This window comes from Eufriesea mexicana, unplaced genomic scaffold, assembly GCF_001483705.2.
Source record: "Eufriesea mexicana isolate 0111107269 unplaced genomic scaffold, ASM148370v2 scaffold1824, whole genome shotgun sequence".
Classification (NCBI taxonomy): domain Eukaryota; kingdom Metazoa; phylum Arthropoda; class Insecta; order Hymenoptera; family Apidae; genus Eufriesea; species Eufriesea mexicana.
This window is the reverse complement of record NW_016909928.1, coordinates 1006947-1025269: the sequence shown is the minus strand read 5'-3', so window position 1 is coordinate 1025269 and position 18323 is coordinate 1006947. Positions and strand designations below refer to the sequence as shown.

General features: G+C 29.9%; 1 protein-coding gene across 1 annotated transcript in view; it reads right to left on the bottom strand.

Annotated features, from left to right (window-relative positions):
* Positions 1–1288: 1288 nt before the first annotated feature.
* LOC108549214 (uncharacterized) overlaps positions 1289–18323 on the bottom strand; it is a 97626-nt gene continuing 80591 nt past the window's right edge. Inside the window, exons 9-10 of the mRNA XM_017902498.1 lie at positions 5941–6055; positions 1289–2045 (exon numbers count right to left, since the gene is read on the bottom strand). Coding sequence (XP_017757987.1) covers positions 1994–2045; positions 5941–6055 — 167 coding nt within the window. The 3' untranslated portion in view covers positions 1289–1993. The remainder of the gene's footprint in view (positions 2046–5940; positions 6056–18323) is intronic.

Sequence of the window (18323 nt, the reverse complement as noted above, 5' to 3'; positions counted from 1 at the left end):
ATATGCTCTCCCAACAAATAATATATAAGTTCTCATCTATTCTCGTTAATAATAATATAATTATATGCGTGCGTATGCATCTGTATATACGTGTTCGTATATACATGTACATACGCACATATGAATTTATTTATTTATTTTTATTTATATTTATATATATATTTTTCATTTCTTTAATTTTTCCGTTCATTTATCTATTTACTTGTTTAATCTTTAGGCATTTTCCTATAAGAAAATTACTACCCTTCTATCCCGGGTAGTTGTCCTTTTGTTTTTTTTTCTTTTTTTTCGTTATTCAGTTTACACAGATGGAGAATCGTAGTAAAATCTGACGAAAAAATAGTAATCAACTTCTCGTTACAATTACCCTTGGTACGTTTATCGATAGACGAGGAAAAAATATAATTTGCTAAAACGTTACACGAATATTCTTCTCACCTCTTAAAAAACATTTTTCACAACGATACGGTTGCAAGTTTAAAAATCAAATCGTCCCGAAAAACGAATTGATAAGAAATCAAACGACAAAAAATTTCGATTTTACGATCGAACGTTTCTTCTAACCTCCTTGATATCGAATGACAAAACATTGAAGTTCGTTTGCTATATCTTCCATCCGCGTTTACATTGTAAAATGTAAATTAATAAAGATATAAAAATAAAGATATAAATATTTGAAAAAAAAACAAATCGTGCATCCCTATATCTACTAAACACATTTTCCACTATTTTAGCAGGTAATTTTTCCTCTTTCTGCTATTAATCTTTAGTCGATTAATACCTATTCAACGTTCTTTTAATATCTCATTGAAAGAAACGTAACCTTCGTTAGTTTTTTCTAGAAAAAAAAAGAAAAAAAAAAAGAAATAGAAAAAAGAAAATGTGAACTAAGAATTAATCAGGCATCAATTCAAACCGTACCTTTATCATCCTAATTAATTCGTTTAATGCCTTCCTAAAGGGTTACTAGCACTACATCCACTTGCGAGTTATAAACAAAATCTGCTTTCGTTAACGACAAACGGTTGCGTTTATCGGTAACGAAATCCCTTCTTTTTTTCCTTTCCAATTCGTCCTACATATATATATATATATAGATATAAGTTTTATCGCTTATTACGATCTCCTTCGTTGTTGAGATCGACTACCTTTCTTTATCCGCCACCGGAGATGATTTTTCTATCAAGTAGGCCGCGTCTGTTTTCTCTTTCAATAATTCTTTCGCTATTACGTTAGATGCGTTCCTTTAAGTTTTCTAGACACTTCTCGTTAATTCGTTTATTTACACTTTGTTAGCCTTCACGCGTCGTGTTTCACTCTCGAGATAAGGAAATCATTTAACCAATAAATTGGAGGTTATGTACGACAAAAGGTAAATATTTCCGGTTATTTTTCAAAACGAATGCATAGACGTTAAAGTTCGCGTCGGTTTAGAAAAGATTTTCACGGTTGAAGGTAATTTCGTTGATTCGAGCGAGTCTTTAATCGACTCGGAGAATTACGGAGTTCGTAAAGTTGCTCGAGAACGTAACGCGAGAACCGTGGGAAGTGTTTTCTCTAGGTATCGCGCATCAGAAGGTATTAAGTTATATTTCTAATCGCCGAACTATCACGTATGCCAGTGTGATTCGACGTTGTAAACCGATTAACGAATTGATGCTATAACGGCTTTAGCGAGCCGAATAGTCTCGGTATTGTTCCAACGAAGAAACAATCTCCGAAATAACTCGACTTGCTATTGATCCCTTGAAACTTTGAAAGCTTCTAACGAGAGTAAACCCTTCGAGTAGCTTGGTCGAGGGGTACGAGATGTAAACCGCGGCTAAATTAAACGACGAGCCAACTTAATCGAAAAGAGTAACTCGAAGGTGCCGAAGCCGGGAGAGGACGAAGCAAGAAGTTTAGTCGCAAGTCGCAAGAGGCCCTCAGTGTCGAGTGAACGCTGCGAAGTTCTTCGATTATGGCCGCACGTTCAACGCACCTCTATCACCTCTCACTTATCCTCGGGATTTGCTCGCGGTGATCTTTCTGTTTCCTGTCTCTCACTGTGAACAAATATCATCAACCCTTCCAGATTTCTTACTTTCCTTACGTTTTCGTACTTCCTTATCTTATTATATCGTTACACAGATACTTATACCATTCAACATTTGTACAGGTTATGTACAAATTATATACGTATACGTATATATTTATAGGTAAGTGCTTTATGTTTTCTGTGGTACATTCGATACGATTATTTTCGAAGGAACTTACGGTCCTTCGTGGTATTCTTTGCTATGGTTATTGCAGTTAAAACCGTTAGATCATGAACTAATTGGTGCACGCGATTCGTTAACGAGGTTAGTAGGTTGTATCGCTGGCAATACGTCGGAACTAATTTTCAGAACCCCTTAGTTACAAGATCCTAACCGTTTTAACTATAATTTCCTCTAAATGGTCGAATGTAATTACTCCCGCATTTAAAGCCATATCGTTTTAAAACGTGTTTAAACATGCACGTACTCGTGCAACGATTGGAAGGTGTTAACACGTAATAGTCTGAGTAACGAATAATCATACTATGTCGACGTTATGAGAGGTTAGAATTTCTGTCAAAAGCAGAAATAATGGGGAAAAAATGCATTTTTAAGAATACGAATTAAAAATATGAATGATTAAATTCTTCTAATTAAAATTGCAATATTTTTAGGTACTTTACTCGATACGTATATTAAAATGCTATGAATTTAACGTTTCAAAAATATAGCATTAAGCAAAATTAGGAAATGCTAATTTTTATTGTTTTCACATTTTTAATTTATTTACAATAATCGACCAATATTACACAAATGGTTACGTTAATTAACTTCTTACATAATCGCGTATAAAAATAGAGGTAAATCTTTTAATTTAAGCGATAAATTTTAAATAAATTTCAAATAAAATCTAAATTTTAATTTAATTTAATCTTCTTTAAATTTTAAATAAAAATTAAAATAGTATTTATGATTAATTTTGAAAAACGCATATGTTATATTGCAAATTATTGAAATTGGACATTTTTTCGAAAATATGCGAGAATAAGTCTAGCATATTTTCTAAATATATTTTAATACTGATTGCAATACTGCACTATGGCAATTAATGTACAAAATAATGAAATAAAAGAAATAAATGCGACAAGAATTTTCTCTGAACATAATTAAACAATGGTAATTAAATACTTTGGTGCTCCAAGTACCATAAACCTTGATTCATTTTCCAAAATAACCTCAAATAATATTGCGTTTCGCTAATGTTTCAATGCTCAATTTTTTTCGAAAAAGTATATCGGTTTATTTTATAAAATAATATATCATGTGTATTTTATAAATGAATGTAACTATTTTATTTTTCTATTATGTTTTAATAAATTGAAATAATAATTCTAAAACTGATTTTTCAACCATAATCACAAAAAAATGTGGTTTAACACTTAAGGAAATTTCTAATCCATAAAATTTTAATTACATTAAATTGAAATTTAATATTTTTGATTGCTATTATTTCGTAAAATATTTATATTCTAAATTTGAAAATATTGGTATTATTGTTGTTCGCACTATATTTAATTGTAATTCATGTTTTGTTTTAAGTATCAAATTTGTATAAAATTTCAATTGAAACTATTCATCGAAATATATTTTTGTTTTTTTTTGCATTCACTGCGTTATATTGCGATAGAATTATAAAATAAAATTATAATTTTCATTTGACTCGCGTTAAAAATTTATAATTCTATTTTTAGAGCACTTTAATTACACCAACGTTGAAATGAAACCTAACGAGGTGTTATTATAACCTTTCGCATTTGACGTACAGTAACGTTAAAAAGTCTTGCACCATCTACAAAATGTTTTGTTTCCATGAATGAATAGAAGAAAATTTCACGGTATTTTTTGAAAATAACTTGATTAACCAAGAATATTAATAATAATTACAACAAAATTTTGAAAATAATTAATATTTTATATAATATTAATTATATATATGATATAGAAGACAATTCTTTCAATAATTCCACTTAATAATAAATATTTTCCATAATATTTTTAATAATTTATATAATTTCATATTTTCTTTCATTTTGATTTCAGTATTTCAAGAAGTTAATTTTCGTTTCTAGTTTCCTCTTGCCTCCACGTTCTGACTTTATGGTTCTATTCATTTTTAAAGAGATTTGCGAACCAGGGAAAACCATATATATATGTGGAGTAGCATAAACAAAATATATGAAGATTCATTTCCGTGTAGTAACACGTAGAAACTTTGCAAATTTTTAAAAATATATTCAATTGGCAACTATCGTATATATCACCAACAAGGAAGACCTTTAGACGGCACTGTATTTAAGGAAAGGAAAACAGCGTAATTAAATTGCATAAAATGTCGCAATTAAATCGACAAGCAAGTACCTACGTACGAAAAGCTTTCAAGGTCATCAAGATAACACGAAGGACAAAAATAATCAAGTATTGGTCGAACATTGCCTCTGAATAACAAAATACCATAATTTCAATTGTACATCTGTGTGTAACATTATTAACACGTCACTAACGTTTTAAATAACATCTTTTGTTTTTAAACGTTATCAGACTACAACTGTATACACCGTGTCCAATGAATACACTCGGAAAAATGCATAAACACGAACAGCATACTTAAACAACATAAAGACAATTTGTAACTGTCAAGCTAGCAAAAGGATAAACCGATGTCCACAACATTATCATCGTTGTTTCATCTTGCTTTGATACGGAAACTTCTTTGTAATTCTGAGAAACGAATAGGATATTACAGTAATACTCCGGACTATGTTGTTTAGTAATGGAAAGGGTTTCTTTATGTCCAGAATCTTTAATTTAAAATTCAAAGTGTCCAAGCAAGACTGGGAAAAAAGCAATTTTATGCAAATGTAAGGTGGCTTTCGCCTGAAAAAGGTGACGCGATTTACATTTCATTTATTCGGACATCAAACGTCGCAAATAATTTAGATATCACTTTTAAATGCAAACACGCACCGTTTCCCTTGTCGCAATTTTTCACTATCGTTTGGATGGATGTAGCGATTAATCAACAAGAATCGCTTAAAAATCTTGACAAAAGATAATGTATACACTCATAAAGGCAATTAGTAAAAATATTCTCCGACAGCGGAACAAATTTTTATTGATTTTTCATGCATTTAATTCTAGCTTTTACGTTTAACCCTTTCGGTACGGAGGAGCTGACCGCGATTATACATTCGTGGTACGAGGAAGTTTTCCACAAGAGTGGTTGCACTGGAAGCCGAGAAATCGTGTTTTGAGGTATTCATAGAAATTTCGAGCGTGATTGACACTAAACTTTTTATTCGGATCGCGACAGTCATCGGTGACATTTCGCGGATGGTGTCAATAGGCGACGGTAATACCCGGAGAACGTTTCGTAGATGCCGCCAATAGGCGACGGTAGTACCCGAAGAACGTTTCATGGCCGCCGCCATTGGGCGGTAGTAGTACCGAAAGGGTTAATACGTTAAGTGCCTAATCCGTTTCGCTTGTCGTTCCGTTCAGGCCCAAACTCAACCGTCAAGTGGGCCACCAGCGACGGGCGAAGTGTTCGTAAATCTCGGAGATACTGTACCAATTGTTATAACAGGAATTCCCAAACGTTAGATCCAAAGATGGCGAAGAATTTAACACCAAAAGCTAGCACCTTGTGGTCCTAGTCCTGAACGGAAAGTCTAGCGCCGGTCCCCGGGGACCGACGTGGCACTTAACGTGTCAAAGGGTGTATTGCTACCGAATCCTAAGGAAAAGGCAAACAGAGAAATAGCAAGCTCTCGGATCTGCTACTGGGGAAACTAAGAGTCTCGGTTTTCAGACGAAAGATAGCACAAAATGGGAGAAAATAAATCGGAAACTTATATGGACTCACCAAATGTATCTAATAGACTTCATCTTGAGTGCCGTCGAATTCTCCTTGCACTTGTAAGCCAACACTTGCTTCACGCTGCTCACGTCGACTGTGGGAAACCTCGATGTCACGTAGGCTTTAAAATTTCAATGAAAAATGTAGTTTCTGTAGAGATGCAGAAAATTACATACCGTGACTCTACCGATGACCACTGCTTTTAACCTATCTTTTTTAAATCTGTCTTTCCATTCGATTTACACTGTGCTTTCCTAGTGTACATTGAATTCTGATTCTGAGAGTATTTAATGTCTACTACATCGAAAAATGAAATCGCAGATTTTTGTAACAACTTCATATTGTTATAACCAAAAATATTTGAATATTATTATAATTAAATTTCGAAATAAATTTCGAAAATGTTACATGATAATGTTTTCTTAATATAAATATTCAGATTGTTATTAAATAATTAGAGAAATTATTGCTAAATGTTTAACAAGTAATGAGGAAATTTTATGCAGAAAAGAATATTCGAAACTTGAACAGATTAAATTTCTATGCATGTATATGTAGCAGCATTTTGTCGATAAATTTTGTCTAACAGCTTCCCCACAATCGCATAAGAGATTAGCAGAAATAATATTTCTTTTTCAGCACAAAATCGGTCAAATGATTAGTCATGGTAGATGAAGTAGGTTATGTCTGAATCTCAGAAGACACGGAATAAGAAGATATACAGGGTGTCTCGTGTAAGTCGATCTAGTTGAATATCTTTGAGGCTATTGATGGTAGTAAATGATGTTTTACACCAAAATTTTATTTCATGTCAGATTTTGTTTTAGATGGATGCATGGTAGAGAACATATGGTCAACTTCATTTTTGCAGGTAGAATCGTATATTTTTTGACGTACTAATCAATGTAACTCGTGATTTCTTACATAAAATCACTAAGTCATTTATTGTGAAAAATCATGGGTTTAGGAGATATTTTAAAGTTAATATTGGTTAGTGATATTAGTAACATTTTAAACTCAATGTCCAAAGCTATCTCCTTCAACTTAAATACGTATACTATTACTCGATATCAAAATTAAAATATTTTTCTTTAAAAGTAACAATTTTTTATCACAGATAGTTCACTATTTTCATATAAAGTATAACGAGCTAGTATAAATTCGCTAGTACAATTAGCTCATTAAGAAACACACTTGATATTCAAAGCTATTTCCTTCTTTCTTTGAAAAAGTAATCATTAAAAAATATCTTTCTTCGAAAATAATAATTTTCTACCATAAGTAGTTTAGTATTTTCACATAGAGTATAAGGAGCAACAACTATATGAAAAAACATGATTGCGTTTAAAAGAATGAAGTTGACCTTCATATGACCTCTATACCTAGGAAAAACTTACTAACATCAAATTCCGTCGCCGTGACGTCTGATGTTTGAATCATTTTTCAGTATCATCAATAGTTTCGAAGATATTCGACTGGATCAACTTAAATCGGACACTCAATAGGAAAAATTATTTACAGTCATAGTTATAAGTTATAACAGTTATTTAATTATAGTTATAATATAATTATTTAGTTATTTAGTTAGTTATATTTTAGTTATAGTTATTTAATTATAGTTATAACTATAGTATCAAGTCAGAGAATCTTTAATCAAAAATTAAAAATCTTTCGTTTGTAACGGTGTAGTTTAAAGATTAATTAGTTTTTAAGTAATACACGTTTATTCTTGCAATAAACGTTATTTTAATCTTATTCTCACGAATATTCTTAAAATATTGTAATTTAATCGATCGCATAAATTTTCAATCGAAATTTAAATCCGACGATTCAGAAGCAGAATGCATTACTTCTGGAAATTTGTATAACGAATACTACCGTATTATTTGGAATTCCTGGTTTGGATTATTGTCCTCGTAAAACTTAAAACTGTCACGTATATTCACATCGATGACATTTTTGATTAATTTTCATGGCAGTATATGTAAATATTTATTTTTGCTTGCACGGTTAAAACTTCATCTACACCTGCGATCGAAATGCATTAGACTTCCATTTCTATGTTTTATTAATAGTTTTAAGTCTTTTATTTCAAATTCTTCGTTTGTTTCACGTTATATTCTTTCATCGAAATGGACGAAATTGTTCGCGAACTCATCGTCAGATGTATTACGCTGCTCAACCACGTTTGACCTTTACGAACAAAATTCTTCAGCTTACATTTATTCTAATACGTTATTCCATGACGTATTCGACGCTCATACATACATATATTCATGACTTTTTGATGCTCGACATACCGTCTTTAGATACATTTTTCTCCTGGATTCTTGAATTAATAATTATGCTTATTTGAATTAATATAAATTTATTCGAAAATTATGTTCTGTACCTTTCTGTCGACAATCTATGTAAATGTAATCTATGGATATGGTTTATTTTTATTTTCAGTTTCCTATTTTCTTGCATAATTATGATTTTTATGTGTGTGATATTCAAAGCTATTTCCTTCTTTCTTTGAAAAAGTAATCATTAAAAAATATCTTTCTTCGAAAATAATAATTTTCTACCATAAGTAGTTTAGTATTTTCACATAGAGTATAAGGAGCAACAACTATATGAAAAAACATGATTGCGTTTAAAAGAATGAAGTTGACCTTCATATGACCTCTATACCTAGGAAAAACTTACTAACATCAAATTCCGTCGCCGTGACGTCTGATGTTTGAATCATTTTTCAGTATCATCAATAGTTTCGAAGATATTCGACTGGATCAACTTAAATCGGACACTCAATAGGAAAAATTATTTACAGTCATAGTTATAAGTTATAACAGTTATTTAATTATAGTTATAATATAATTATTTAGTTATTTAGTTAATTATATTTTAGTTATAGTTATTTAATTATAGTTATAACTATAGTATCAAATCAGAGAATCTTTAATCAAAAATTAAAAATCTTTCGTTTGTAACGTTGTAGTTTAAAGATTAATTAGTTTTTAAGTAATACACGTTTATTCTTGCAATAAACGTTATTTTAATCTTATTCTCACGAATATTCTTAAAATATTGTAATTTAATCGATCGCATAAATTTTCAATCGAAATTTAAATCCGACGATTCAGAAGCAGAATGCATTACTTCTGGAAATTTGTATAACGAATACTACCGTATTATTTGGAATTCCTGGTTTGGATTATTGTCCTCGTAAAACTTAAAACTGTCACGTATATTCACATCGATGACATTTTTGATTAATTTTCATGGCAGTATATGTAAATATTTATTTTTGCTTGCACGGTTAAAACTTCATCTACACCTGCGATCGAAACGCATTAGACTTCCATTTCTATGTTTTATTAATAGTTTTAAGTCTTTTATTTCAAATTCTTCGTTTGTTTCACGTTATATTCTTTCATCGAAATGGACGAAATTGTTCGCGAACTCATCGTCAGATGTATTACGCTGCTCAACCACGTTTGACCTTTACGAACAAAATTCTTCAGCTTACATTTATTCTAATACGTTATTCCATGACGTATTCGACGCTCATACATACATATATTCATGACTTTTTGATGCTCGACATACCGTCTTTAGATACATTTTTCTCCTGGATTCTTGAATTAATAATTATGCTTATTTGAATTAATATAAATTTATTCGAAAATTATGTTCTGTACCTTTCTGTCGACAATCTATGTAAATGTAATCTATGGATATGGTTTATTTTTATTTTCAGTTTCCTATTTTCTTGCATAATTATGATTTTTATGTGTGACACTCTGACTCTTTTATATATTTTAATTTAATTATTATTACATTAAAATTTATTATATTATTTAATTATTTATTTTAAATAAAATTGTTTAATTTTGGAAGCAATACATTTTATTGCTAGAATTTAAACAGCATTTTCTTTCATAACCTAACAAATATGTGTATTGTAATTGTTTAATACTTGTTCTAGTTTCAGAAACAGTTTTCCACAATCTCGTATATTTAAAAAATGTTGTTCATTAAATTATTCTTTTTGTTCTTTCAATTAGTTTGTTTTCCACGACTGAAACTCAATATGATGGTAGAGAAAGTAATCTTGGTTATATTTGGTGTCCAAAAATTCACGTAAGAAGTAATTTTGATAGAAAACACAAGTTTTTAATTAAAAATTGTAAATATTGCTTAATAATGAAGATGTATTGTTCTTTCATATAGTGCTCTATTTTTAATAACCTTGAATTATCAGCTGTCTTTTTTTTCGTTGTCAATACTTTGAATTTTACGGCAAAATTCAAATCTTACGTGAATTTTGGGACACCCGATATTTTACAATTTCACGAATTTTCTGATTTACTTGCTTTCTTCTCGTTCGTAAATCGACAAATCGATACATGTCAATTTTATAGTTTACAACGATTTACCATAGCAGAAAAATAACAATTTATACTGCGTGATTGAATATTTTTACAACTTGATTACTTAGTATATCGATAATAACGTAAAAGATGTTATTAATTATTATAAATTATTAATATTATTATAAATTATCAAGTTCTAATTAAGTACATATTATAAACGAATATAAGTAGTATTCTCTTGATCACCATATATGTTTCTTAAGTTTTGTGATATTAAATATATGATCGTTGTATATTAATTTACAAAATATAATTAACTAAAAATGAAAAATTTTAATATATCTTGACTAGATTTTTTCGTTTGAAAGTTGGTATTGGAATATAAATGTTGGTATAAATGACCACCTGAAACTCTTTCCAAACATGGCAGTTGATGATCGACTAACCTCCAATTGACGTAACCTCTTAATAAAAAGATTTGTGACTTTAACGGATAACATTATACTAAATGTAAGATTTTTCGTATAATATCTTTCTAGAACGAAAATAACGTAATGAAATAAATTCCTAATATTGAAAATAAATACCGATTAACTAAATACAGCCTTAAATTTGATAAAAATGAATCACGATATACGAAATTGAAAGTTTACTTTTATCATCACGTTACTCGAATACTTTTTCATTAATAATTTTTTATTTTTATCTTTTTCAGAGAAACATTTTGCGGAAAAATTTTTGGAATTATTCACGAAGAAATTACGACAAGATCATACCGATCATTAATAGTATCGTAGAATTCTACTTCACAGCCAGTAACATATTTGAATATAAAAATGAAATATTTTCTCCATCCGATTAAACACGAATTTAACTCTCTTGATATTTTCCAATATTAAATTTTACACGCACATCGTAGCAAATTTTATCAGAAATTTTTTAAATGTTTAGCAACTACGTAAGAAGAAGCTATCGAAGAAGAAAGAAAAACACACGTGACTGGCAAGCATGGAATGCGGATGAATACATTTAATACTTTTGTTTATCCGAATATCTGCATGATTTGGAAGAAAACAGAAGACAGACGAAAATTAGATTTTACTAAGAGGAAAAGCAGTGATTTTACAAACTAAAATTCCAATTCTTCAACGACCTATTTTCAATCTAAGTAAATATTTAGATATCGTCCAGAGTAGTCGACGCTCTATTCTCGGATATCCTGTGTTTATCGTGTTTCTTGCTATACGTACTTTGCGTTCCTTTCCTATGTATCGTTTCGACTCCCCGGATCAATTGTTCCGCAAAATATCAAAATTCATCGAAATTAATACCCCGTTACGTGGAAATTTTCCATATTTTCTGGTTAATTTTACTTCATATCTAAAAGTTATATTTATATTATATTTATAGTTATATTTCATATCTAAAAGTTATATTTATATTATATTTATAGTTATATTTTATATCTAAAAGTATTTCATATCTAAAAAAAAAAATTATAAAAACGGTTTTATGATTTTGTTATAAATCTGATAAACTTTATGGATATTATAATTAAACCTACTGTGATCGGTAATTAAATTAAATTGGTTAAATTAATTGAATTAATTTAATTTAATAATTTAATTATGAATAATTAAAAATAATATTTCTATTAAGTGTCAAATGCGTACTTATTGTTTGTTTGGTAAAAGTTTAGCTTAGTGGTTTTGTCCTAAATCTGTTTATTTTTTTTTTTTTTTTTTTTTTTTTCAGAAAAATACTATATTTTAGCATCGATAAGAAACGTGGATCGGAGGAAGCAGAGTGCAATGTAGTAGTACCAACTTTTGCAAATATCTCGAATACGGCAATACTATTCAAATAAAAGTTCAAATAAAAGTTCAAATAAAAGTTCAAATAAAAGTTGTTCAATATCATTGAGATCGATCCACACATTCTGCAACTTTTTTCAAATTTTGTTTTTTGTAAAGAGAATGTCAAGGAGACATTTTGCACGGTACCTGGATCAATATTTCTTATTGATGCTAAAATACAGCATTTTTTGAAAAATCGAAAAAGAAAATAATTTATTTTAAGTCGTTAAAATAAACTTTTTTTACTTTCTATTCAACAATCTATTTTTCATCGAATAAATTTTCAAACTTAATTATTTTAAAATTAGTTTTTAAAGTTATTTCAAAAATATTCTCTTTTTAAAATAACGCAAATATTTCATGTAGTGTCTTAAATGGAAAATAAAATAACGTACTTGTAATTGAATGATTTCTTTGTCACTTGGTGAAAGAAATTATTTGTTATTTGCAATGGTTATTTATTATTTGCTAATTGCTTTTTTACCATGTATATTTCTTATCAATATTTATTCTGAATATTATTTCTGGAACGACTTTTCGATCAAACGGTAAATATTATTTCCCTGAACAATCAATTCTTCGATTTACTATTTAATTGAACAAATATAAAATATAACACCAATTGAAAATATCTCAAACAGTGATTAACGTTATTTGAAATAATTATTTCTAAAATATCAGTCGAAGTAAATTCTATCTAGATCTGTTTTAAATGATACTTTATTACATGAAGTAATATAATTCACGATGTACTGGGAAAAAGGTATAAATTCATCGAGGTGTTTAATTCGTAATATTTAATCTTCATTTACAGGGAAAACAAGTATTTATAAATATTTTTGAGGTAACAAAATGAAACTCAAAAATTACCAAGAACGAATTAAAAAATATATTTGCACTGATAAATTGTGCTAAAATAATGTACGATTTATTCTGAGGATAAACGATTCTTGAAAGTATCGTTTTATTCATTTGCATAAAAATTTATATTTGACTTCTTTTTCATGCAAAATATTTTAAAGATTACAGAATATTTCAAAAATTTCTGAACAGCACAAAAAGCAGTTAAAAAGTGGCAACAAACAATCCTTTTCATTACTCAATTTTCAATATTCAAAAAATATATTGCATTATATTATACTATATTATACTTCAACGTTAGAACTACTGAGAAAGTCAAAAAGACTGGTCTCAGAATTTTCCTCTTTGCAATTATTAAATATACCTGCTTTTAAAATAACCAGTGTCGGCTCATATCGAGATAGACCTGTAATTAATATATTTACTTATCTTAATCGTACCACTAAAATTACTATTATCTGTACCTCTATGTTTAGGTACTCATTAAAGATCGGTAGTTCTAGTGTTAACAAACTATAGCTTTTATAAGGATTTAAATAAAAGAAAAATGAAGTATCACGTAAAATGTTAAAAAATTCTTCGAAATATTCTATCAGTCTTGTATCAAAAATTAATGCCGATAATTGCGAAACCTCTTAGGATATTTAACGGTTAATTAAAATTTGCCCTAAGGTAAATGGAACACTATTACCAACCTTCCCTCGGTAAAAGCAAAAAGCTGCTCATATTTCTTCTGTTACTAAATCATTTGGTATATAAATTCTTTCCCTCGCGATATTTTATCCAAAAACGAATAACATCTTTCTCGAATATTTTTCTCTGCGATAAGCAAATTAAATCATTTTAAAACGTGACTTAGTAAATATTCAAAATGTTAACCATCGACTCTAAACATTGCTTTCTTTCGTGCTATATGCTTCTCCATACTTAGAATAACAAGCGAAGGAACTTCGTTTTTCCGTGCTATAGTTAATGACGTTTTAGTATGCATATATGCTAGCTGGTACGAGCTTTTAGAAGCGCATGAATTATGTCTTTTCTAAAATTACGGTAAATCTTATTTTTAGCATAGAACAGTATGCATCGTGAAAGTTATGGTTAACAATGATTCTATATCAAATATTTTTCCAACAATGCTGACGTAATGGCACGTATCGAATGCAATGCTGGAATTTCCAGACATCGAATAATACATAATGTATTAAGTTATTGTATTTTAAGTTAGTGTATTATGTATTAGGAAGGCGAAAATAGGTTAAGTTTGGAAATTCTTTTCACAAGTAATCACTAAATGAAAAATGTAATTGTTATCAGCGAATATGAACGTAGATTTCAGCTTTGTTTTACAATTTTTTTTAAGTAATAACCGTACAAAATGGCGAAGTTATTCTTCTGAAAGAACATTGGTTGTTGATCGTTACAATTGTCAAGAATTGGAGTGTCTAAAATAACCAAATGTAATTGATTCGTCAATTAGAAGTTGTTATCTAAAATGCAGAGGAACGGAATTCAGAAAATTTTAATGGTTGTAGAAATGGTAGCAATTTGAAGAAAAAATAATTGTTTTTATATAAAAAAAACTACTTTAAACGTATATAAAAAAATTAAATAATTAACATATTTAAAGAAATCGCAGGTTACATTGTAGAATATTCTATGCTGAATATCTCTGTAAAATTCGAAGCAAATCGGATGTATTGTTCCGAAGATTTCGTGACCACCAAATTGAAAAATGTAAATTTGAGAATAACGTAAACGAAATCTTAAGGTAGCTTTTCATGTGACACAACTCGTCCACACGTTTATCGCTACTACTTCGAGAAATGTTCGAATTTTGAAATATCTATCAACTATGAGAAAATTAAAAAAAAAAATCGATTTTTCAAATCTGTCACGGTAGTATTTTTAATCCTTTGCGGTTCAAATTACATTCTACACTTTACTTCACAGGTTCATAGCCAATATACAGGGTGTCCCCAATTTAAGGTGCCAAACTCTATCAATCTACAGATCTAAATGAGAAAAAAGTGCTATACAGGGTGTCCTAGCAACGATAATAAAACCTGGAAGAGGATAATTCTACATGAAAAAGCAAACCGAAAAAAAAGAATAAAATTTTTTCATTCGAAACTTCGTTATCGAGAAAATCGACTTTGAATATTCACCGAGTACACGTGCACTTAGCTTTGGCTTAAACATATGGACTATCAATACATTATCGGTGGTACAATCAAAGAGGGATGATTCTACGTGAAAAAGCAAATCGAAAATAAAGAATAAAATTTTTTCAATCGAATCTTCGTTGTCGAGAAAATCGACTTTGAATATTCATCGAGAACACGTGCACTTAGCTTTGGCTTAAACATATGGACTATCAATACATTATCGGTGGTACAATCAAAGAGGGATGATTCTACGTGAAAAAGCAAATCGAAAATAAAGAATAAAATTTTTTCATTCGAAGCTTCGTTTTTGAGAAAATCGACTTTGAATATTCACTGGGTACGCTGGTATACTAATAGTCCGTCCGCCTTTAGTTAGTCTAACTGGCTAAGTTAAGTGCCCGCGCACTCGGTGAATATTCAAAGTCGATTTTCTCAAAAACGAAGCTTCGAATGAAAAAATTTTATTCTTTATTTTCGATTTGTTTTTTCAAGTAGAATCACCCCTCTTCGATTGCACAGCAAATACTCATATATTAATGGTCAACCCATATAAGCCATAGCTAAATGCACGCGCACTCGGTGAATATTCAAAGTCGATTTTCTTGAAAACGAAGCTTGGAATCAAAAAATTTTATTCTTTCTTTTACGATTCGTTTTTGCATGTAGAATCATCCCCTTCCCGGTTGTACTACCGCTGCTGGGACACCTGTATAGACATAGATTATTCAAAATTTAATTAGAAAAATAATAAATAAGAACACGAAATTTGAAGGAGAGTAACAGAAAATAGATCAGCAATATCGATGTTCGGTTTATTCATAGTGTTTATGGTAATCGATATTTACTATTTGAATTCGTTGAAACTATTAATATCCATTTCTATAAAAATCTTCAACAAGTATCTGGAGATAGGGATGGGAAAGGTAAGATTTTCACGTGTGTCAAATTTTCAAGAGAAAAGTTTATGCAATAACTACAGATTTGAGTGACAAATTGATGCAAAGATTTAATTCTAAAAATTTATTCATTTACAGTGACGAATCAAAATACAAATAAACTTCGTATAGTGACAAATTCTGTTTTCAATCACTCTAAAATTTTTATTCTTAACAATGGTGGCCATTACGAAATGTAACGTCAGAATTTTGAAGTTTTGTTTAGGATTTTCTAATAAAGTGGTAAACAACCTGTTTATATAAGTTTCTCTTTTTGTTTGCACCTGCAGAATGTACCGACCTAGTTTGGCACGTTAAATCTGGGACACTGTATATTTCGAAATCCTATTCAAAGTTTAATTCTTCTTTCACATTTTTCTAACCAACAACATATCTGCACTGACTGTACATCTTCAAATTAAGTCACAACACAAAAGAGTTTCATATATTAAAATCGAAATAAGTCGAACGAACTTAATTCAGCTCGATGTTGGACCACAAAGGGTGTATTATGTATCAAGTATTAAGTTGATTCATACGAAATATCGTTTTCTCTGATGAAAGTACGCGGACATACCACAGTTTCTTCCGAACGTATGCTCAATTATTCCTCAGAACAGTATGCTAAATTATTTTTAAGCCACGATGAGTATATTCGACGAAAACAAAGTTCGCTACGCAGTAAAATTGAAAGAAGTTGTAACAAAATACAAAATATTACTAGCTATTTAAGAAATTTAAATTTTTATTGCTTATAGGTTCGTTAATATTATTTATTATTAAATATCGAAACTAAAATTTGATTGTTCCCTAAACAGCACGATTTACAATTAAAAATATATTCACATCGAACGATCAAGTATTATCATTCTAAAATGTCAAATTATCATTTAAAATTACAAATAATTAAAATTAATGATAATTAAAATTAAATGCTCCTCTACAAATGCTCTTCCACTCAATAGTATTTCATAATTAAATCGTAGTGCAGGGAATTAATAATTATTTGGATGAATTTTAGTATTACAATAAACGTCGATTACACGAATTTTGATTACACAAATGGTCGATTATTTGAATATAAAAATTGCGCGTTGCATTACAAAGGGTAAAACATCAAGGACAAATCAATGCTGTATAAATACCTATGTTAACCCTTTGCACTCGGGAGGCGCCTCTCAGTTGCCATTTAATCAGAGTCTAACGATGGATATTAATTAATATATCAAATTTACAGCTATCCAACGATGCTTGGAACATCGAAATAAAATAATTCTACGTTTTAAAATTATCGTCGACTTTATGGCAGAAAATCGTCGAGTGCAAAGGGTTAAATACGTATTCTCCCTTATTAAGTATATATTCTTTCCCTTAAAAGCCATTTACATTTGAAAATTATTTAATTTTTGATCGATTTATAACTGTGGGGGTTGCGAGCAGCGAAGGACTCTAGCAAGGGAATAATAAACAGCAACTTAGGCTTCGACTTAGGCGTTTAGGACGATGCCTGGCGTGCGTGTGGACGGATGGGTGACTACTATGCATTGCTGGAAAGAAGTCATCTGAGAAACTTACAGAAACCATTTTAACATTATGGCAGAAGTAGAGTAAAACGCTTCTCTTATTGATAGAACTGATCCCTTCCTATTAGCCCGATCATAGAACACCATGTGACAAAGAAAGCGAACGAACCAACGAGACAAAGCGAGACAGACGCAACAAATAGACGCAAGAGCGTAGACTCATCCCAAAAGCATATTAACTTCAGATTCTTCCGATGAACACGTGATTATTTGCAATTACTAATTACTAATTAGCATCTCGATTAACTTTTCATTGCATTATGCAGCAAACGTGATGTACTATACACATATTTTTTATATTTATGTTGTATCGTGTGATTTTCTTAAACGGTTATCTAGTGTGATGCAATTATATAATTAATTTATCATAAAAAATACATCTTAAATTTTAAATCAATTTTCATGAATGATGTCAATTATTATTACCTTTGTACTTCTTTACTTTATAAATCTATGAGCTATTGTCGTCTGATTTCTTATCCGACTCGCTGCTTTGTATTTCCAATTCTAGGTCTTCAGTTGCGTCCTCTATTATTCCATCTTTCGTCCAATATTCGTGTTCCAGTGTTTCTACGTGTTTACAAAATCCTTTCCAATCATATGGTGTCGTTTCGTTTATTGCCTGGCG